General features: G+C 38.9%; 2 protein-coding genes across 2 annotated transcripts; one reads left to right on the top strand and one right to left on the bottom strand.

Moving 5' to 3' along the window:
* The first annotated feature begins 2285 nt into the window (after positions 1-2285).
* Positions 2286-10437, top strand: LOC122000571 (serine racemase-like). Its single transcript, XM_042554946.1, has 5 exons — positions 2286-2344; positions 2642-2822; positions 2917-3003; positions 3111-3305; positions 10348-10437. The coding sequence occupies exons 2-5, from the start codon at positions 2647-2649 to the stop codon at positions 10400-10402; spliced, it is 513 nt and encodes a 170-aa protein (XP_042410880.1). The 5' UTR covers positions 2286-2344; positions 2642-2646; the 3' UTR covers positions 10403-10437.
* Positions 10438-19090: 8653 nt separating this feature from the next.
* On the bottom strand, positions 19091-21152 carry LOC122000561 (transcription factor bHLH35-like). Its single transcript, XM_042554938.1, has 5 exons — positions 20985-21152; positions 20499-20700; positions 20171-20401; positions 19874-20044; positions 19091-19400 (listed from the first exon to the last, which is right to left on the bottom strand). The coding sequence occupies exons 1-5, from the start codon at positions 21056-21058 to the stop codon at positions 19302-19304; spliced, it is 777 nt and encodes a 258-aa protein (XP_042410872.1). The 5' UTR covers positions 21059-21152; the 3' UTR covers positions 19091-19301.
* Between the last annotated feature and the right edge of the window lie 3132 nt (positions 21153-24284).

Genomic DNA, 24284 nt, shown 5'->3' with positions numbered 1-24284 from the left:
ATCTACTCTCTCCTTCCCTCGTTGCCAACTTTGGCTTCCTTGGTTGCCTCTCGACGCCATCAACAATCCCTCAACTGCGACTGTGCTTTCTTCGTTCCTCCTTCGATTTCAGTAGCTATGGAATGAAGGTAACTCTTCTCCCACATATTTCTCAAGTTTAGTTGTGATTTAACCCTAATATTTCTTTGTTGTGTGTCTCTTCTGTTGCACATCTCTGCTTGGCTGCCTATTGCCCACATTTGCATTGCATTTCCATGATTAGGGTTAGGCAAAAACGCAAATCTAGCGAGGGAACATCCCGACAGTCCGCCCCGGTTCCTTCAGCCGATCGGTTTCGTTCTGAATCCGAACGACAATGATTCTCCAATACTTACTTTTCTATGATGAATTGTCAGTATCTTAACCAAACCTATTTTAATGAAATCATTCATGATATCATGGAGACCATTCTGTACTTTGGTTTAGATAGGTTGGTTTATTGCATGCCTACCATAAATTTGGATCTGTGTGGAAAATTCTACAATAACCTGCATCCCAGTGCCAGCATAGGTCATGCATGGGTGTCTCAAGTTGGTGGGGGTGGACATTGAGTTCACTCCTAGCATCTTTCAGTCGTTCTTAGGGTGTAGGGGTTCCAATAGCACATTTACATGTTTTCCTATTGTTGTTGAGCCTTTTACTGATTCATTTTCTCATCTGTATGTCGAGGAGATCCATCAGTATTATTTTAATGCTCCTAGAGCTCTTCTGAGGTGCATCTTTGATGCCACACGTATGTCTGCCCACAGTAACATCCTATACAAAATTGTTATTGCATGTATCCTCCCTATTGTCACTAGAGGGCAAGACAAGATTCGGCTACCCCATCTAGTTATGATGTATGCTTTAGAGCACCGGGTCGATATTGACATTGTTCTCCAGATCTTTGAGTCCATCTTACATTTCTCTAGCCCTATCCAAGGTAAGTTATACATGTCATTCTGTCACATCTTGACTTCATTCTTTGCATCTAGAGGTATAGATGTCACTAGAGGCCAGCAACATCAGTTGTCTAAGGATTATGATCAGATTGGGTCCCGACAGCTGTCTCTAGCAAGGATTGAGAGATGCAAGGGAGTGGTGGTTTGGTGTGGTCATGCTATAGAGGACTCTGATGATGAGGAGGAGGCGGATGTTCCTGCTCCAGCTCTGGCACCAGCTCCTGCTCCTATGACTGTTGAGGATCAGTTGACACGGTTAGAGGAGATAGTACGTCAGGGTTTTCAGGAGTTTCATGGTTTTCGGCAGGATTGGGTCGTCTCTCAGCAGCGTCAGACAGAGATGTACGAGATGATGCAACGCTGGGATCTGGCTTACCAGGCTCCTCCACCTCCTCCTTCTAGTGATGATCTTTAGGCACACTACCTCGGTCCAATTAGTGTCGAGATTTGTTTTAGCTTTAACTCTCTCCTGGTTATCTCGAACACTATTGCTACTATTCTAGTCTACTGTTTTTCATGACTCTGCTAGTTGTATGATTGTTGTATGCTTCATATGACATTGATGACTACTATGCACTGTTGTGATGCTTATCATTTGTCTATGGTTATCTTTGTCTTTTCTTCTTGATTGTTTTTGTTCGGTTCCTCCATTTCAGGACACTACAACAAAAACCCTCATAGACATCAGTGGAACAACAACGGTTTTAAGCAAAAATCGATGTCTTTGAGTATTTTACACCGGTTTTTTCAAAACCCGGTGTCTATGAGCGCAGATTTTAGCTCATAGACATCGATTTTTTAGGCGATGTCTATGAGCGCCTTTTTTTTTGTTAATAGACACTGATTTTAACTGCGATTTTTAAAATCCGGTGTTAATGAACCAAAATAAAATATTTTAATATTCCCACAGCCAAAATTTGCTCCCTCCAAACCTAAATCTATATCGCGCCCCTTCCTCACGCGACCATCTCTCTCGTCTAAACCTAAACCTAAACCTCCGACCATCTCTCTCAACCTCATCTGCCTCTTCTCCTTCCTAGATCGACGCCCTTGCTTCTCCATCCGCGTTGTGAAACCTCGGCCATGTTTCTCGTAGTCTCGCTTGTTTTTTTTGTTGGTCCAGTCCGCGGAAGAAGAAAAAAAAAGCCGCGTCGCATCAAAAAAAGCACCGTTCGCGAGCGAGCTCCTCTCCGCGAGCCCTAGCCACCTTCCTCTCCGCGAGCCACCGCCCTCTCCACGAGCGAGCTCCTCTTCGCGACCAGCCACCTTCCTCGCCGCGAGCCACCGCACCTTCCTCGCCGTGAAACCTCCTCCGACGCTGGACTTCACGCCGGAGAACCACGATCGTTGTTTATCTCTTAGAGGTTGACTGCTCCTCTCTCTTTTCTATGTTCTCCATTTCGTCTCTCGGTTTTCGTTATATCAGCTCTGGATCAATTTGGTAGGCAGGTTACTTGTGGAAATGCCTGAATGAGATTTTTTTTTGGTTACATGCTTTTCTACGGTAGATTTCTATCATCGTTGACTAGTTTTTTTGTGTGTGGATTAGGATTTCTCACCACTTGTTTAAATTCATCGGTATAGTTGGAAAAAGTGCAATTTTTACCATTAACTATATAGATACGTGCAAAACATACTGAAGCATTTGTTGCTGTGGATAGGTCTAATGGACAATGGGAAACAAGTGAAAAACGATAACTATGCTGCTGATATTGCTTCCATAAGGGAGGCGAGAGTCCGTATTGCTCCATATATTCATGAAACTCCAGTGCTTACCTCGAAGTCTTTAGATTCTATAGCTTCCAAACGGTTGTATTTCAAGTGTGAATGCTTTCAAAAAGGGTAGAGATCCTAGCTTGAATAAGGCAATTATCTCGAACAATTTATGAAGAATCAGAATATTTAGTAGTTAGCAACTTTATCAATTTTATTTCAGAGGAGCCTTTAAGATTAGGGGAGCTTCAAATGCTATATTCTCCCTTTCTGATGATCAAGCTGCCAAAGGCGTTTTGACACACAGCAGGTTATCTCCATATAATTTCAAACAATAATGTGATTTATTTTTAGTATGCCTTTGTTTTTTGTTATTCTTGATTTTTCTTAGGTCGGTAATATAGTTTTTTATTGCAGTGGTAACCATGCTGCAGCAGTGGCTTTGGCTGCAAAGCTCCGTGGAATCCCAGCATATGTTGTCATACCGAAAAATGCTCCAAAATGCGAGGTTGAGAATGTCAGGCGGTATGGTGGTCAAATCTTCTGGAGTGAATCAACGATCCAATCAAGAGAGAGTATTACTGAGAAAGTTCAGCAAGATACTGGTGCAATTTGTTGGTGCAACATCCCTCAGGTCAAGGTTGACCTGGGTGACCAAGCTGAGTCTTGGTTTGAGTTTAGATGTTTGACAATAAGAAATTGATTGAAGAAGAGTCAAGTAGGTCAAGGTTGACCGGATACTTGACAGGGAAGTCCTAGGCAAAAGGAAAACCCTAGTGAGTGAAGCTGGGTGAAAGTCCAGTGAGTGAAGCTAGAAGGAAAACCCTAGTGAGTGAAGCTGGGTGAAAGTCCTAGTGAGTGAAACCGGGAAACCCTGGTGAGTGAAGCCGGTGAAAGCCCTAGTGAGTGAGGCAGATGGAAAACCCTAGTGAGTGAAGCTAGGTGAAAGTCCTGGTGAGTGAAGCCAGGCAAGGGAAAATCCAGATGGATCAAGGATGATCGGACATCTGGTGTTGGGAAGTCCAAGTAGGTCAAAGGATTGACTGGATACTTGGCACGAGGAAATACAGATAGGTCAAAGGGATTGACCAGACATCTGATGGAAGTCCAAGTAGGTCAAGGGAGTGACCAGATACTTGGCATGAATAGAAAAGTCTAAGTGGGTCAAAGGGATTGACCAGACACTTGGTGGGAAGTCCTAGCAGGTCAAAGGAGTGACCAGATGCTAGGCATGATGTACCAACATGTCAAGGTTGACCGGATGTTGGTTTGAGAGGCTTGGAACTTGGTTTTGGGCAAAACCAAGTGTTGGATCGATCGATCGATCGAGAGATCGATGGATTCGAGCATGAAATCAGAGACTCGGATCGATCCGTGGATCGATCAGATGTTCCAATCGATCGATGGATCGAGACGCCGCGATAGCGCGGATCGATCGGATCGATCCAGAGGTCCCGATCCGTGGATCGATCCAAAGCCTCCCGATCGATTGGGAACATTCGAATCGATCGGAACCGTTGGCGTCGATAAAGGCCGCAGGCGTTCATTTCGGCATCTCTTCACCGTTTCATCTCAGATCTCTCGCCAGCTCTCAAAGCTCGTGAGTTCTTGAAGATTCTTGGAAGCTCTCCGAGTCAAGAGGCGGATCAAAGGCAAGAAGAGAAGCTAGGGTTAGGGTTTTCTGCATTCATTGTAAGCTTTGTGCTTGTATTTTGTTTCCCTTTCCTTCTTCTTGTACCGAGAGTCTTGTAGGGCTTCTCCGCCCTCGGTAGTTACCGAAAAGGAGTGTTTCATAGTGGAGGGTGCGTGCGTGGTGTGGATCCTTGGATTAGTCACCTCCTTTGGAGGTGGATACCAAGTAAAATCCTAGTGTTAGCGTGGTTGTATTTGTTTCCGTATTTTCCGCTGCATATTCTTGAAGAAACAAGCAACGAGCACGCGATGAGCGATTCCCCCCCCCCCCCCTCTAGCTACTTTTGGTCCTAACAAGTGGTATCAGAGCGAGGCCGCTCTTCACCGGAATCATCGCCGGAAGGGTCAAGCATAACAAGAAAAGCTAGAGGGTGAAGAAGTTGGAGCAAATTCTTCAAGTTCAAGATTTTATCAAGCTCAACTTCAAGATGCAATTCCAAGATGGACTTGGATTTGACACAAGGGTGGCTCCACCATATTCATCTACAAGCTTCGATTCTTAGAAATCAAGAATCGAAAATTTTCTTATGATGGAGATAGAGCAATGGTTTGCTCTTATGGAAGGCTTCAAGACTCCAACAAACTCAAAGGGCAAAGTTCTCAAGAGGAGCAAGTGGAGCCAAGAGCAAGTCCAAAGGTGCGAGGCCAATGATAAAGTGACCAAGCTTTTGGTCAATTTATTGCCAAGCACCATCCTTTGCAAAATTGGAGGATTTGAAGATGCAAAGGAACTATGGAGAAAATTGGCCAAGCTTCATGAAGAGATCCCCTCCACTGTACAAGATCATGAAGAATCCGGAGAGGGTGACTCTTTGGAGCAAGATCAAGAGGAGGACTCCAAGGTTGAGAGATGCTCAACCTCCGAAGAAGAGGAAATCCAAGAAGCTTCATCCTCAAGGGAATGCACCGAAGGGAACAAGGAGGGAGCATACTCCTTGTTTCATGTTCAAGATGATGAAGCCTCCACCTCTAGGATTGAGGGGGAGCAATTCTTGGTGACCCCGGATCAAGAAGAAGGAGAAGCTTCTACATCCGGGTCAAGTGAAGAAGAAGAAGATGGTGCCACCTCCGAAATTCAAGAAATATCAAATGGAGGAGCAAGTGCCATCCCTATACAAGAAGGTATAAATGTTTCAATTAAAAATAAAAATCATATAATATGTTTTGAGTGTAGGGAAAGTGGGCACTACAAGAGCAAATGCCCTAAATTGGCCAAGAAGAAGGGCCAAGTGGCACAAAAGGGCAAGGAGAAGCCCAAGGAGACCATCCCCGGAACAAAGAAGAGCAAGGAGCACATCGTGTGCTTCTCTTGCAATCTAAAGGGGCATTACCGAAGTCAATGCCCTAAGGGGAAGAAGGTGGTCAAGGCTCATGGAGGAAGCTCTAGTCAAGGGGGAGCCTCTAAGGTAAAGAAGAAGGTAACATTTATTGAGCCTACTCCTTTACATTATGGTAAAAAGCATGATAGTTCTAACTTTTATCATTTTAATGCAATTTACCATAAGAATAGAAAGCATGAGGGCTTTAAGGAAAAACATGTGGCCCTACATGCCAAAACTACCCAACCTAAGGTTAGGAAGGTAGATAGACACTTGGGCAATAACTCTAAAGATTTTAGATACAAGCCCAAGAACAAATATGCTCATGAATCAAATGAAAAATCTAAAACTAAGGACTTAGTGATAGAAAATCAAGTCTTGAGGTCAAGACTTGATAAAATGGAAAGGACCCTAAAAAGGATGGAAAATATCCTAAAAGGGCAAAATGAGCATAGCCTAGGTCTAGGAGCACAAAGGTCATCTAATGGCCATAGAGGTTTGGGATACAAACCAAAGGCTAAGAAGGATGTCTCTTACCATAGAGTTCCATATAGTTATGGAACAAACCCTAGGTCTAGTGGTCAAGTCAAAATACTAGGAAGTCATCCCTAAGAGTATTTTTCAATAAATGTGAAGACTTCTAAGAAAGTCACAAACAAGGTCACAAGGGAGGTTATCCCTAGAGTTGACCTAGAAAATGTGACCAAGGCTTCTAAGAAGCCCAACAAGGTCACTAGGAAGGTATCTAGGGAAGTTATCCCTAGTGAGTACCTAGAGCATCCAAGGAGCACCAATAGGTGTTGGGTTCCTAGGAGCATCTTCTCTACCCCATAGATGGGTTAGAGAGTGTCAACTCCGATTAGAAGGGTAGTTAACCCAACTTTGAGGAAATTGACACTCAAGGAGCATTTTCAAGGTTTTAGTTAACCTTTGAAAATGAAATGGAATTATTGATTACTCCTTGAAAGAGTAAAATGTGTCTAATGGTGAAAAATTGATTTTATCTTAAAATGGCACAAATTGGGAAAACCTTGAGAAATACCAAGTTGGGATTTTGGTATTCTCTTGAAAATTTAAGGCAATCCGGGCCTTGATTTATGTAATCACTCTTGAGGAAAAATGGAATATGCCAACATTTGAGGACATGTTTATTTTCAATTGGCATACATTAAATCAAGGAAATTAGAAATGCCAATTTAGGCTTTGGCATTCTCTTGTAGCACTTTAGGGCAATCTAGGTTTAAGGTGTAAGTTTAGCTAAGACTTTAAGGATACTTAGATAGTTAATCTAGGTATATTTTATTTATGCTAAATCTTGCCATGATTGTTTGCCCATCATATGCCATGACATCATGTCTAGTTTTGCATTCATGTTTTATTATGAAAAATCCAAAAATACCATGTCATGACATTCATACATCATGTAGTAATAGGATATTTTCTTTTGAAAATTATTTTCTTTTGATGTATGCCATAACATAATCATGTATTAAGTTTAATTCCTTGTAATTAAGGACGAATGGCATTTAACGACACTTATTGACAAGTGACATCCTAGGTGGATGACTAATATTTCTAAAATGCCTAGATAGATATGCATGATCCCTAGATTAGGGCAAAAAAAACCAAAATCTACATCTCACAAAAACTATAAGGTGACTTGTATGTGATTAGTGCACATTAGATACAAGTGAGTGTTAGGATGATGAACAAAACTCAACATGTTGATTTAGTGCATTCTTTTGAGTTTTTAGGTTCATCAAAACACATAGTTATGTGTTTTCCCATCATTGGGAAAGCTAATGTACAAGTCATGTGCATTATGCCCAAGGAACATGATGGGATATTGGTTTTGAAAATGTTTTTAAAATGTTTTTGGAAAACCTTGGTGAAGGCTATCTTTTGATAGTAATCACCATTGAATAGTTAGACACAAACTTGAAGAAAAACACTAAAGTTTTTGCAAGTTTTCAAGTTTGTGTCAATCTTTGAAAATATGATGTATTTTCATAGAAAACTATTTTTCTTTGATAGTATATGCCCTAAATAATGTCTACACGAAATTTCATGATTTTTGGATTTTTGTAGAATTTTCTAGGGTTTCTGAAGTTGACTGAAATGGAATTTCAGCAACTATCAGAGCTTCGATCGATCCATGGATCGATTGGAGTGCCTGAATCGATCCGTGGATCGATTCAGAAGGCAAGTCTCCCGCGAGCAGAAGCTCGCTGGATCGATCAGCCGATCGATCCAGGTAGTCTGAATCGATCAGTGGATCGATTCAGAAAGGTTCAATCGATTGGAACCCAACTCCAATCGATCCAAGTTGCTGATTTTGGCTGGGAAGGCCTGATTTCAGCATCTTTGAACCTCTTTGAGTCTAGGTAACCATTCCAAACCCCTAAAATACATTTGTATACATACAAAGGGTGTTTTCATGTGAAAACAAGGATGGATTGGTTAAGGAAGGCTTCATTGAAGTTTAGGTTGAGGTTTGTTTCAAATTTTGAGTATTTGAACCTCAAAACTTCTAAATTTGGGTTTCCTAAAGGTTTAGGGATTCCAAGTCATTGTTGGTGCAATGACAGAAGTTACCACCATGTCTTTAGGGGGAGGGACTCTTTAAAGACATGAAAATTACTTTTCATGAACCTTGGAAGGTGGTTAACCTTCTTTAAAGAAAATGCTCATGTATGAGCTTTTGAACTTGAAATGGGGAGTGGATATCCTCATTATTTCAAGTGGGAACTCAAGTGGTTAGATAATGCTCAAGGTTGGGTATTTGTCTACATTGAGGGAGAAGTTAAGGATAAATGAAGGGTATGGGACCTTCATTATCGTGTTGATCACAACGAGTGATGTTGTGAACAACGATGAGCAACTCTTCAGGGGGAGAGTCGTCAACAAATGGATTTGTTGATGTGTACCCAAAATTGGGGCATGGGTTGATGTGTGCCCAAAGAAGGGTTGATGTGTGCCAATAGGGGGAGAATGAAAGGACCTGTGAATGAGTGTAAGTTAGGCTTTCATTACCTAGAGGGAGTGTGCCCTCTTAGGGGGAGAATGAAGAGCTTAATTTATGTGTTCATTACCTAGTGGCATGAAGATTGAGGCTATAGGATTAGCCTAACTTACATGTGGTATTGTAAGTGTTATTGTGGTATTGTCAAACATCAAAAAGGGGGAGATTGTTGGTGCAACATCCCTCAGGGTCAAGGTTGACTGGGTGACCAAGCTGAGTCTTGGTTTGAGTTTAGATGTTTGACAATAAGAAATTGATTGAAGAAGAGTCAAGTAGGTCAAGGTTGACCGGGATATTGAGCAGAAGTCTGGTGAGTGAAGCCAGTGAAGGAAAACCCTAGTGAGTGAAGCTGGGTGAAAGTCCCAGTGAGAGCCAGGCGAAGGAAAACCCTAGTGAGTGAAGCTGGGTGAAAGTCCGGTGAGTGAAACAGGTGAAAACCACGGTGAGTGAAGCCGGTGAAAGCCTAGTGAGTGAAGCTAGGCGGATGGAAAACCCTAGTGAGTGAAGCTGGGTGAAAGTCACGGTGAGTGAAGCCGGGCAGGAAAATCCAGATGGATCGAGGATGATCGGACATCCGGTGTTGGGAAGTCCAAGTAGAAGGATTGATGGATACTTGGCACGAGGAAATCTGAATAGGTCGAAGGATTGACCGGACATCGATGGAAGTCCAAGTAGGTCAAGGGTGACCGGATACTTGGCATGAATAGAAAAGTCTAAGTGGGTCAAAGGTTGACCAGACACTTGGTGGGAAGTCCTAGCGGTCAAAGGGTGACGGATGCTAGGCATGATGTACCAGCGTCAAGGTTGACCGGATGTTGGTTTGAGAGGCTTGGAACTTGGTTTTGGGCAAAACCAAGTGTTGGATCGTCGGTGGATCGATCCGGCTCTCTTGAAGAGGCCGGATCGATCCGTGGATAGATCCAGGATGTTCCAATCGATCGGTGGATCGATTGGGACGCTCTTTCGCGCGATAAGCGCCGGATCGATCCGTGGATCTATCCAGGCGCTTTTCCAGAGCACTGCACGGATCGATTCGTGGATCGATCCAAAGCCTCCCCGATCGATTGGGAACATTCGAATCGATCGGGATCCGACCGTTGGCGTCGTTTATAGCTGCAGGCGTTCGATGGCTGCTGCATCTCTTCACCGTTTCATCTCAGATCTTCGCCAGCTCCTCCACAGCACTCTCAAAGCTCGTGATCGCCAGTTCTTGAAGGTTCTTGGAAGCTCTCCGAGTCAAGAGGCGGATCAAAGGCAAGAAGAGAAGCTAGGGTTAGGGTTTTCTGCATTCATTGTAAGCTTTGTGCTTGTATTTTGTTTCCCTTTCGTTCTTCTTGTACCGAGAGTCTTGTAGGGCTTCTCCGCCCTCGGTAGTTACCGAAAAGGAGTGTTTCATAGTGGAGGGTGCGTGCGTGGTGTGGATCCTTGGATTAGTCACCTCCTTTAGAGGTAGATACCAAGTAAAATCCTAGTGTTAGCGTGGTTGTATTTGTTTCTGTATTTTCCGCTGCATATTCTTGAAGAAACAAGCAACGGCAAGCAACGCCGAGCAACGCCGAGCAACGAGCGAACGCGACGAGCTATTCACCCCCCCTCTAGCTACTTTTGGTCCTAACACAATTTTGGTTCATCCTTTCAACAATAGATTCACCATCAGGTTTTGTATTTGTCATTGACCACTTGATCTAATCTCCATTGTAACTTTGGTGTCACATTTTGTACATTGTATTTTGTACTTTGTACATGGTAAAAAGTCAAACTCTTTGACTACCTCCTTAATGTCTCCTATTACTGATATTTCAAGCCCCGTTGTGTTCATTACTATTACTATGAAGAAATTGAAAGGAAAGAACTACGCTTTGCGTGCTGCAATAGTTTGAGTTTGGTTTGTGGTTCATGATGTAATCGGCGATCTCTTCCAATTAAGATAAGACATTGGGATAATTACTCACATTGGTTGACTTTAGATTTTTGAGTTGACTGTAGTATTTTATAAATCACTTCAATTGTCAAGGTCATTTAGAATAGTTCTGACAAGGTCTTCACTATTATGTGCCTTCATATTGTTTGCTCTGAGTTAAAGCTAGTGAATGCTCAGATTTTGGGAGCCCCTTCCATTCTACTCCCGTCAGATGTGTAGATGCGGAGGATGTTGGCATTTACCATAGTGGCACAAGTTGGTGTTGTCCTAGATCAAATAATTCGGGGGAACTATTGACTAACACCATCAAACATATTTAAATTGATTATAATTGAATTATAATATGCTTCATTTCTGTGTTACTAGTATGTTCCAATTTACCTCTAGAAGTTTGTGAACTTTGTTTGATTATTTATTGTCTGCTATCTATATATTGTATTGCCATTTCTTTTTGGAGAAGTGTGCTTCAATTTTTTTCCCCCTGATGAAATCATCATTGTATTTGTACCTCCCTATATGCATTCCCGAACAAATGGTTTAGAATTTCAGCTTGTGCTATCTGTAAATATTCAGTTTTTTGCTGCTAAATTGTGTTCGAAGTTAACACTTTTATCATGTGTATTTCTATACACAGGAAAAACATAATCAGGAATTTCACTGGTAGCTAAGATCTGTTATTTTGACAATGAGGTTAGTACTAGTAATGCGTGATATTTACCTTTTCTTTTGTCTTGGCCTTGTTAGATGTTGTCTGTTTAAATAAAATTTCAAAAAATTGTTTTCCTAAATTAGTTGACGCTATTGCAACTGGCCTGAAAATTCACAAATTCCATAGTTCAGGACCTTTTAGCTTTTCTTTGGGAGTTATCAGTAACATCAAGAAATTAAATGAAGCGAAAGCGGTTTCTTTACGAGTTATCAGTCATGTTTCACGAGGAAGCATGGTTTTATAAATTCTCAGTTTATATCTTAAAGATTAATCATTTTTCAGTTTCTGGAATGTCTGGGGCTGCAAGTGAGAAATTGTCCTGATAATTTCATACTTCAGATCCTTGAATGGCTTATCTTTTTCATTTCAAAGGAATTATGCTACTCCATCTTGTCCTGCATTAGCATCATTTTCTCATATGACTGACAGTTACATCTGCTTTGACTTCGTTGTCAGTGGTTTATCAAGAGGCAAAAGAGAACTCTTTTTTAAGTTCTTGAGAAGGTGAAAGCCGGTAAAACCAGAAAGTTCATACCTAAATTGGAGCACTCTTTCGACGTGCATGGTATCCGGAATAGATGAATTACTGTAACTCTGTGATCCATTGTGGTTTTCGCAGAGTTGATGATTCTCGGCTTCATCTCCTTGCTGTTGACATTTAGTCAGGACCAGATCGCGAAAATCTGCGTGCCAAAGGCAGTTGCAGATTCTATGCTGCCATGTCGCCCTGATGCAGAGTCAACTGGCAGAAATAAAAGGCGGCTGCTCACGCTGGTGCTAACGAAGTCACACCTGAAGCGCAGGATTTTAGCTGCTGGTGATTCAGTGGTTGAATGCCCCCCAGTGAGTAGTGCACAGCAACTTCCAATTCTCTGATTGTTTGGTTGAAAATAATCTATTGTAAACAAAATCTAAGAAGCTTTCACTAAAATGTTCAGTTGCGATCACTTGTAGGAAAAGGAGCAACTGATTACTGCCACAGGCTTGCACCAGTTGCACATTCTGATCTTCTTTTTGGCTGAGTTTCATGTGGTAAATAGTGCTCTTATAATGGTCCTTGGAAGAGCAAAGGTGAATCTGTAGTGACAGAGTAGTGGATTACATTATGTATCATTCTGAATAATTCCATAGCATTGCCTGAGGATGATTTAGTTTAGCTGTTACAGTATCCACTTTGCATTGATAATCTTCTCTTGGGCAGATACACAGATGGAAGGACTGGGAAAAGGATACGACATCGGTTGAGTATGCCTTCACGACTGGTATATATGTTCACTATTCTTTGTTTTTTGTTCCCAGATTTGCATCCTTGGATCCTAGTTTGAGTGGTAAAAGTGCAGAACCAGTATATCGTGATGCAAAAGGTTTGAGTTCTCCGACACAACATTGAATTTGAAATTTTTTCATGTACATTTGGAAGCCCAGATTCTACTGGTTTTGTAGTTTTATATTTGCATGTTTCTGACTACTGAGTGACTGAATTATTTTCTGCAGGGAAAGCTATTTCAAAGGAAGAGCTACTGAAACCAAAGGAGGAAGAGAAACCAAAGGTATTTTTCACACACTTCATCTTTGATTTGGTTGTCATGTTTACCATACGTGTCAGTTAATTCCCAAGAGCTATATTTTTTTGTTTCACTTTTATTGTTAGCTATATGAGCACAACATGCTATGCTTTTGATTTATTATTACATCTATTTATCAGAAAGGAGAATTATTGGTACACTTTTGATTGTTTAATTATAGGCTCTCTTAGTTGGAAGCAAGTGTCGTGCTGATTGTGTAGGAGTGATTTGTAACCCTTAGTATTATTTATTAGTTTTTGCACAATTTTTTATGTTGGATCCATTGCTGTCTAGTTGATTTTTATTTGCTCTTTTTGTTTCTTTAAGTTCACTTCCATTTGCAATCTCTTCATATATTAGTGACTAATGGTTGGTTGCTGTTCCTGGATTTGTTATAGCGCTATTGGTTGTTTCTACTAAAGAAAGTTAACTTTTATCAGGAATATTCTTCTGTGATCTTCCTACACAATTGGGAGACTTTGTAAAACCAAAGTAACTAATTTATTAGGTTGAAATGATAGATAGATGAGTGATCTCAGTCTTGGCATGACTAACATTTTTTTTTTATGTTCAAAACCTTTCATTTTGTTTTGTATGGTTCTCTCTAAGAGCATGGACCTAGTTATCTTTTGACAGCTGAATATGATTCTTTTACTTCATTTGTAACTGCAAATTCAACTTTCTGATACCTTGTGAATCACTGAAGATCCTTATTGCAAGCATTGAAGTAAGCATTGATGTGGTTGAGATAAATGATGAATAGGTCTCTTTTTAAGCATTCAAATTAGTCATCTTGTTACCTGGTGCTCTTACTACTTTTTCAACTATGATTTTTTGTCTTTATTTACTAATATATTATTTATGTGTTTTTACAGTTTACAAATCTCAAGTACTCCAGAGTTGAAATTGATGAAGTGCGGTTCGAGTGGGTTGAATGCATGCTAGATTACATTTGAGACAGTTGTACCTTGATGTGTTAACAGAATGTTATACTTTGATTTTGATATCTATTAGCTAGCTTTTGATGTAAAAAGAATGTTTGGGTATTTTATGGATATTGTTGTAAGAAGATTATTTATATAATTTATGAATATTTGTGTATTTTATGGATATTATTGAATGAAGAATATTTGTACAATTTGTGAATATTTGTGTATTTTTTTTTGTTATTGTCGGTTTTAAAATCAAATCTGTGCTGTTAAAAAATATACATATTACATCGGTTTTCCACCGATGTAAAACCGGTGTTATAAAGTAATATTACATCGGTCATTTACCGCTGCCAAAACTGGTGTTATTAACATACAATATTACATCGGTTTTACACCGTTGATGAAATGGTGTCGTTAAGTGATATTACACCGGTTAATAACCGATTCGAAGACCGGTGTCGTTAAGTGATACTACACCGGTTTTAACCCGATGTCTAAAATGACAGACTTTTAACATCGGCTTCATAGACATCGGTCGAAAATCAAATAGACACCGGTGGAAAACCGATGTCTATGTGCGATTTTGTTGTAGTGGGATATGCCTTATCTGTGTGTTTTGAAATTTTTTGCTTTCTATACTTTTTGCTCTTGGAGGATATTTTGGTTTAAGGGGGAGTTTAGATTCTTATTGCAGTACACTTTCTCTATCTTTTTGTTGTGTGTCAAAGGGGGAGCATTATGTGGATGGTTTAAGTTAGATGTATCATTATGCCTACGATTCATGTTATGCCTATGCTTCATGGATATTATCATATTACTATGTTTTATGGTTGTTGCATATTTTAAGACCTAACTTAAACAAATTTGCCAAACATAAAAAAGGGAGAGATTGTTGGAGCAATTATGCTCTAGACATTGCTCATTATTGATGTTTGGTAAAGTAAATTTAAGTTAGGCATTACTTATGATCTAACATAAATATTGAGTAAGCAGATACGAAGAAAAGACCAAGTATGAAGACTTGGCAAGGAAAGTCCCGGAGGTGCGACCTCTTGGCAAAAGGAAACTTATCATGACAAAGCCAAAGGTAGCACTTGAAGGCAAGCGCAAGGATGAGGAGTCATGGAGACAAAAGCATCCTAAGGGCGCAAGGCTGATGGAAGATGCTTGGAGGCATAAAGTCTAAGCTAAGGAAATAATTTAAGTGTGTAAAGTGATGTAAAATCTCAAACTATAAGCTGCTGTAATTCTTAAAGCTGTAAGGTACCAGTCGACTGGTACCCACACCAGTCGACTGGTACCAGGTAAACAAAGCATACAGAAGGCAGATGGCAGAACTGCAATCGAGTATCAATCAACTGGTAAGTGACCGTTGTAGTGTGACGACAGAAAATCTTACCAAATCTTAAGTGTCATTAAAGCGCATCAGTCGACTAATGTGTATATCAGTCGACTGATGTTGGGAAAAACTATAAAGGTAATTCTTGGATCTTGGAGAAAAAGAAGAACTACTGCGCTAACAAAAGTGCTCAAAAAGTGACTCCTACGCTGCCAGAATTTCAATCTCCTCCTTCAAAACTTAGCTCTCATCTTGTAAAAGGAAGAGACAATTGTGTAAAGGTTTCTCCACCTTCGCTTTTGTTTCAAAAAGGAGAAAGTCTTAGTGAAACTTGATCGTGTGGGTGTGTGTCTTGGATTAGTCACCTCAAGGAGGTGGAGACCAAGTAAATCAAGGAGTTAGTATTGTTTTCTTAGTATTTCATTATTTCTATTCTACTCTATTTGCTTCCACTAACAAGTTGTAGGTGAAAATCAAAGAAAAGCTATTCCCCCCCCCCCCCCCCCCCCCCTCTAGCCAAACGCAAACGTCCTATCAAAAATCTCCATCGATCAAGTCTTGAGAGAAAGCACTAACTTACGCTTCTGGAGTAATTAAGGGAGAGTCCATGACCACTCGATTAAACTATTGTAAATATTCTTTTAAGGGTTCTTTGAATTTCTGCCTGAGGGCGAACAAATCATGTGATATTTTTTGGTATCTTCGGCGAGTTGCAAAATGTTGCATGAAGACAACCTTAAACTTTTCAAACGTTTGAATAGAAGAGATATGGAGTCTACTAAACCATCTATGCCCCAATCCCGAGAGCATGATCAAGAAAACTCGATACTTGATGCAATCTATACAGTAATGTAACAAAGAAGCATTCTCAAATTTGTAGATGTGATCTTTGGAATATATAGTATCATTATATTCTTCAATCTGCAACACCTGAAAGTGTCTTGGCAAATCATCTTGGAGTATGTCCCTCAAAAATGGAGGGTCTCAAAGAGCTTTCGTTCTACCATATTAAGAACCCTTTTGTCTTGGAGAATCCCGATGAGAGATTTCACTAGAAGATTCTATAAAATGTTCTCTCGCGACAGACTTATCAATGAGTATGGGAGAAGCAGTCTACGACATTTCCGTAAGACAAGGTACCTTTTAGTGTGTCGGTGTCACTTCAATTTATCGAAATCCTCTGTTGCCATGACGATGACATTAGATCTTCCAACATCATCTATCTTAATGTCCCAGTTCAAGTCTTTAACTCAGTTTTTCCTACAGACAATATCAATTTGATCTTGTTCGCGAATACCAATGGGTGAATCACCAGTGAGTTAGTTTTGTTGCCAACTTAATCGCCTATCGCTGAATGGAAACAAGAATAATGGTGTGGTTCCATGAGCTTAGACGAAGGTAAACAAGAAGAAAAAGGTTAAAATGACAGCCAGAGGGTTCCTTGGCGCGCCCACTCCGATGCTCAAGTTAGAGAACGAAAAAGAAGAGCAATATTAGTGTTTAGATGTATGTGTGTATATAACTTGAATGCCAAAAAGGACTACCTGTGAGTGCAATCGACCTAGGTTTGATTGGGTACAATTATATTTTTGATATGTGTGTCAAAGAGTTTAAGTTAGGTTTCACATAGGTTTGATATGTATGTTTGAGTCATATAGGACTTAGTGAACCACACATGAGAAACTTGGTGCGACCAAGTTTGGTAAAGTACATTTTATGGCTCGGGTCCTTGAGATTAGTGAATGATGGTGCATCTGAGGGACCATCGGATGAGGAGAAAAGGAGTAAGCCGAGGGAAGCTGACTTGAGGTAACGTGAAAGATGGCACAAAGAGGAGACGCAGATTCGAGTGTATTTGAGGGATGAAGACCGAGGAAGAAGGCTTCAAGAGTGACTCCGAAGAGGATAAATATGAGTGAATGTAGGGGTCAGTTGACTGATACTGAGGCCAATCGACTGGTCGAAATTCACGAGGGCACAGAATATTTCTGTGCCCAATGGTTGTGAAAATCAATGGATTAATATTGTAGCCAATCAACTAGTACACTCTTGTCAATCGATTGGTACTGTAGCCAGTTGACTGGTACACTGTAGCAATCAACTAGTAAAGAGTCATTGAACAGAATCACGGATTCTGTGGAGATCCATTGGCTATGTCCAACGTCTATACCTGTCGATTGATGTATGGACTAGGCAACTGGTGCAGGAAATGAGTTGACATGAGATCAACTCTTTTCCTCTCTATTTAAAGGAAATTTGGGGCATGAAGGAGGTAACTAGTTCTTGTTGAATACTCCTAAGTCATTTCCCTCAAACTTCCAAGCATATTCTCTTCCTCCTAAACCTAAATCTCCATCTTGTAAAGAGGAAAAGAGCTTTGTGAAATGTTCAACTCCACCGAGAAGAAGTGTTAGCTAGAGTTTGTCAGGAAATCATCCACCGACAGATAGAGATCGTCCACCTTACAGACATGTCGTAGAGTAGGAGCTTTATATTTGAACCACGTAAATGAACGTGTAGTGTTATTTAATTTCTTGTCTTTATAGTCTTTAGATTAACTTCCTTTAATTTATATTGTTTGTATTTTCACTACGCAACTAACCTTGTAGGAAGTTAACAATTAGGGGTAAACGATATTCAACCCTCTTTCTAGCCGGTCTAAGATCCCCAACACTATCTTTTATAGAGAGATGACAGACTTTTTCCTTTCGTTCCGATCTTTACATTATTATTATTTAATTTCTTAAATAATCGAAGACTTATTCACGCCACTGCCTTTTTTTTTTTTTTGAAATAATCTAAGATTTATGTAATAGTTATACTTTTCATAAAATGGTCTTGCATTTCGAATCAAGTCGCCAAGGAGACGGGAGATCAAGGAGTTGGGATGTGGAGGAGTCGAGATGTGCCCAAGATGCCGAGGTACACCCAAGAAGTCGAGGTGCAACCAAGAAAAGAAGTTGAGATGCACCCAAGAAATCGGGGGTAGACTCGATTTTTCCTTTGTTGGAACCACCATCTCAATAAAGTCGCCAACTTCTCTTATCCATGTGATGCCCACTAATTACCCTTCGGATCACTCACATATAACACACATACTACAATTGAACTACATGTGAAGTTGGGGTACTACGTCAGAAGCCACCACACTTCTTGGATTTGCTTGATAGATAAAATATGAGATTGAATCGTCTATCTTAGAATTAGTTGGGTTGTAAGATTTAGATACCTGGTAAAAAAAAATATTAAACAAGATATACCCTTGAGGCTATGAAGTGATGGTAAAAAGTGGGATGAACTCTTTAGATAATAAAGATTTAAATCTCATGTATGGCATACTATATTTGGGGAGTTTAAAAAACATATAACACTATATCGATTCATCTCTGCTTCCTAATTACTTTAGTAGTTAATAGAAAACTTCGATAATATTGGACCGGTCATCTCCAATTAGCATAGTAAGAGCAAAAAAGTTAAACAGGATATCTGTTCTACATATTTGATTGTCGTAATCTGTGGAACCTAATATCAATGCAAGGTTAAACAGGATGGGTTTGCCATGAGGACACTAACTTTTATTCTGTTTTTTTTTTAAAGTAAAGCTAAATGAACTTTCTCACATCCACTTACAAAATATGATCTACCTAAGAGGTCTTACAGAAAACGTCTACGTATATATTCGAAATAGAGTGATGATGGAATAGTAATTATTTTTCAGATGGATGAGATAACGAAATTGAGGAGAATCTAAAAAATAGAAGACAAAGAAATCTCATGATTTTCTAAAAAAATAAAACTCTGTTACTAGTAGAGGACTAAATCCTCGTACGATTAAAAATTCTCCATGCATAACCATCGACAAAGCTTGATTCCGAATTTTGAATTAAAAATTATGACCTTTAAAATTCAAAAAGTCAGGTTGTATTGATCTCCATCACATAGTACACTATTATAATTGCTAAACAACGGCCTAGTCCCAGAATTGAAAGCTTAGGCTGTACAAAAGACGGTTTTATTGATCAATTTTCCTTTTTATGATCAATTTTCCTTTTAAACTTTTAACAAACACATATATGGCCAAAATAGCCTTGCTGAATCCATGCATGTTGTTAATAACTCGAGGAACTCGTTGTACTCCATGAGCCATCAATTCTTGTAATTGCAGTCTCAATCTTGTCCTTCAGTTGAGCACTCCCCATTTCGTCACTCTGCACACAAATATCTTCGTTGAATTATATACACATATACAGATTTTTAAGTCGATCTAGAATGCTATGATAATTTCCAGTTTAGCTTCAGAATTTTGATGTGAATGATGGCGGTACAGCATGGATAACCAAGTCTTTTTGTCCAGTGGATGCATGTTACGCGTGCTAATGAGAAAAAGATATACACATAGATCAAAGTTGTATTCCTCATAAATGAAATATAAAATATATTTTTTTTAATTGACGAGAAGAGTCATGTGTTAAATGATATTAACATGGAAATACGAGAATTGGCTTTGGCCGGGAGTTATTGGCCAACCCCCTGGAATCATGGTGTTGCTTTTCATTGTTGAAGAGAGAACTCCTAGAGCTTTCTAGCACTCACATCACAGTTGGTTGAAGGCCAGTTTTAATAAAAAAAAATTATCGACTTTAACATGTTAAAATTGTCGAAGGAAGGAAGTTTACAGTACCTGAATGAACAGAGTATGCAAGAGGCTGCCGGCAACGCAGGTGATGTTGGCTGTGATGACCTTGATGTTGAAAGACTCGAATAGATCGCACAGCTTGATCATGGTGTCTCTCTTCTTGTTGCAGGTGATGCTTATGACCATGGTTTTCTCCCCAACTTCAGTCACTTTAAGCTGCACGCGATGCCACCAAAACAAATCATTTGCTGAATTAGAGAAAGTCTCTGTTTTTTGTTCACGATCAGAAACTAAAAAGTGTAATGAAAAAGAAAAGGGGAAGGGGAGAGCATGTTTAGTTACATCCACAACTTGGATCGGCGGCGAGTTGGGTGAAACTAGAGCAGACGCAGTTCTTTTCTTCTTTCTATGCACGAGGCGCAGATTATCGTATTGCGCAACGTCGTCAACCGAAGTTAACTCTTGTTTGAGTTTTGATTCAAGCTCCGATATCTCTGCTTCCATCTGCCTTTCTTCTTCTTGAAGCTGAACAATGTAATCTATCGCGTCCTTTATGATGGACGCCTTGTTCATCTGAGTCGTTCACATTGATAAGTAACTAACGATCAGATATTAGAAAAGAGAGAAAACAAAAAAAAAAACAACAACCAGGCGAGTGGTGAGGTTTTACCTTGGTGATTTTGGGGACGATGCTTCGCAGCGCGTAAAGTTTATCGTCCAGCTTCTTCCGGCGATTCCTCTCCATGGCAATGGTCTTGGCCGGCGGTGGCGCCGTGGCCGGCGGCGGCTCCCTGGCCGGCGTCGGCGAAGAGACACCATCAGGGGAACTAGAACCATAGTAGCCAGCGGACACGGCCTCCTCAAGTCCCCAGCTGTATAAGAACAAGAGAGAAGTTAACCCGGAAACAGAGTCACTGCACAGATGTCGTAGTTCATAAATAGAAAATAATTGAGCCGTTTTGTTCTTCTTTATCCGAAAGAACAATACTCTCAGGTCGATTCCAATTAAAGAAGAAATCAAGAAAAAGAACAATCAAGAAAAGCAAAAAGATCCTGATCGATTTTGTTGACAAAACCATTTCTCCAATTCAGGAACCTCGATCGACAGATGAAAGAATGAAGGAGCAGAGATGGTGGCCTGGATGAGTGTGTGTACCTCTCCAGCTCTTCGAAGTCCACGAAGCGCTTAGTTTCCCAGTAGAAGTCGTACTCGGCATTCATGTCGTCCATCGCTACGTTCCAGTCGATAGTTGTTGGACTAATGGGGGTGGACGGAGGAAGAGAGATGGCTTTTATAGGGAAGGAAGAGAGAGATGGTCCTATATTTGTTAGCATACGATGAGTCTCAGTCATTTATAGCGAGTAATAACCGGGATGGTCCGAAATTTATTTCTAGCGAAGGAATCAAATAGTTTATATTGATAAATCCTCTGAAGTTAGAGAATCCCCTGAAGTCTTCACTTTTGAAAAATACTTTAAGGCTAATCCACCGCCTATGAGAATTAATAATAAACATAGCCTCTGTTAATAATAAATTAGCTAAATTAGCTCCGGCATAATTTTTGTCATTTTCAATGATGACCTGTGAAATTAAACATAAGAAAAAAATAATAAATAAATAAATAAATTCTTTCTTATTATTATGTATAGTATTTTAGGCAAAATCAAAACACGTTCTAAATTGAAGATTCCTTTTTCAAATTAAAATAAATAAATAAATAAATAGATATCTCTCAATAATTCCATTTCAAAAATATCATTTTGATTCTAGGTTATCATTACTATAATATATAGAAACTATCAGATAAGTGTTACCATATATTTAAGATGAGTTTAGAATTTAAAATTTAAGATTTATATCTTGTAAAATTTATCAAGTAGTTGTTACAGTGTGTAGATTCAGTAGTTACTATGATGTATTTAAGATGAATTTAGAATTTAGGATTGTAGCAATTATATAATAGTTTGTACAACTGTTTTAAATTGATTTTGATTAAGTTTAAATTATGTTGGCTATGCTCACAAAAAGTATTTCGATATAAGTGTTTAGAGGCTTTAAACCTTAAATTTTAAATTCTAAACTCATTGTAAACACATTGCAACAATTACTAAGTAATTTCTATATGTTATAATAATTATTGAGTAGCTTCTACATAATATAAATTTTAAATTCATTTTAAATATATTGTAGTAATTTAAAGGTATTTTCACGATAACTATATTGAAGGGACAAATTATATATATACATATATAATTTGGACCGCCCTATTATTTTTTTTTTTTTTTGCTTTAAAGTTCCCCTATTGGTGTATTGTGGCATAGCACTTCTCATTCCTCTGTTCCTCAATAGAAATTAGTGCACTTGAAAAAACACCAAAAGACGAAAAATTAATTGAATAGAAACATAGACTCGTGAAAATAATATTTTCCATTATTAAAGTAATTTAAAACTAATCCTGTGCGTTAAACAAAAAACACAGGTGCAGAATTAAAATAAAATATATTATATTATTTTATTTATCACAATTAAACTTAAACAAACTATTAATACATATTTTAAGATTATTCTCGTCCTAGACAGAAAAACCAGATGAAATCAACCGATATTCAAAATTTCTAGCTAGCTACACTTAATATTAGTTGTAAACTATTTGACGATGGCACTTAGTTGTTACAAATATGAATTCCAATTTCTATAATTATTTAGTGGTGTCTTGATAGATTTTCAGTACAATTTAGAATTATAAAAATAAAATAAATAACTAATTTGAGATTCACATGTGAATTTAATGTAAGATCCATACAAATAAAATAGCAGAGTTGCCTTCAATCTGAATAACAGAATAAGCGTACGTTCCAATAATTTCGCTGATGTAGGTAGTTTGACAAGGTGCCAATTTGTTAACCGATTCTCCACGCATTTAATTAAATCGATACGAAACTAAATAATGATGCAGATGAATACTACCGACCCTAACCTGGCCTTATTATACTATAAGTTAATGTCAAAATAATAATAATAAATAAATAGCAATCCTTGTATAGTTAATACTATATTCTTGTGGTGCCTATTGAAACCGCTTATAGCGAGGTTGCTGCGCCCATGGTTGTGGTAAAATGGAAGTTATCGACGCCGTTGCTTGAGTAGAAGTGAGCCTTAGCAGCATACAGTTTCAGACTTGGATTTAACCTATTCGGCTATTTGGAATGGATTGTCAACTTTAATTTTCAGTGGTACTGGCAATGGTACGATTCTTTGAAATTCAATCTTGTGGATGGTGCATATTCAATAATCTAGTACAATTAGGCGTTAGTTTAAGCACTTGACACGGTATCAAACACATATTAAGTGAATTAAACAATTCCGTGCGCATGTTAATGTCGGCCGAGTTTGAATTGTCTTAGGTTGAGGGATGGATCAGAGCCCTACTTATCGAAAAGGGTCTGAAATCGTTTCAAAATTATATTGCAAGAATAGTAGTTTGTCCTCTTTTTTTTGTTTTTTGTTTTTAGAGGGGAGAGGGTTTGTGTTTTATGTGGAGATTTTAAAGACTAGATCATGTCCTCTTCATCAATCTTTGAAAAAAAAAAAAAGGAAATGGAAAACATAACCATTAGCTCATGCTTATCTCATATTTCATCAATTCAAATTCAAGTAGGCTAGATTGATGTATAACGAGCTAGGCGAGGTAACAAGTCAAATAGATTAGTCATTTGGGTGAGTAGATCGGTTGGATTGATTAAATTAGCCAGTAATAACACTTCTGATGTGATACAAGTCAATTAATTAAGCAGATCAATCGATCAATCTAATTGAGTTTGATGATCAAGTTAGATGGGATGGTTGATCTTACAGGTACGAGAGGTTGGCTAGTCAAACTAAATGAAATAATTAACACGTGCATCAATTAACATTTAGTTAGCTAGTCGAATAGAGTTGAATCAACTGAGTCAATAAGTTTGACCGATCAAATCAAATTAGTTGGACTGATCAAATTAAGTACGCCAGTTGAACGACCCCAAACATTAATAAAAAGAATAATATCTACTTTTTTTAAAAAAGGAAATTTTCATTAATTAAAATATAATTCCCTCAGTAAACAAACTGATCTACATGGCGGTGAGTCATATTGCATTGCATCCTTATAACTTGTTTCTCAACGATAGTGACGACACATGTATATACAAATTCTACTGATGAATTATTTCTTAGCAAACAAATTCCATAGTCGTCATTTTTACATTGCATCACGTTTCTCTGTGATGGTGACAAGAAAACGAAATTTGCTCAATTACGATACATTCGATGGATATTGCTGATATACATTCGATGGATATTGCTGATATGGATTCTCATTTGCATAGTTTAGACTATATATATATATAGAGAGAGAGAGAGGCCTAATCCATTAGGCCTCTGGATTAATCAGCCATTTTGACTTTAGATCCCATAAAC

Source organism: Zingiber officinale, chromosome 1A (genome assembly GCF_018446385.1).
Source record: "Zingiber officinale cultivar Zhangliang chromosome 1A, Zo_v1.1, whole genome shotgun sequence".
NCBI lineage: Eukaryota > Viridiplantae > Streptophyta > Magnoliopsida > Zingiberales > Zingiberaceae > Zingiber > Zingiber officinale.
The sequence above is the reverse complement of the archived record's forward strand: the minus strand, read 5'-3'. Positions and strand labels throughout refer to the sequence as shown.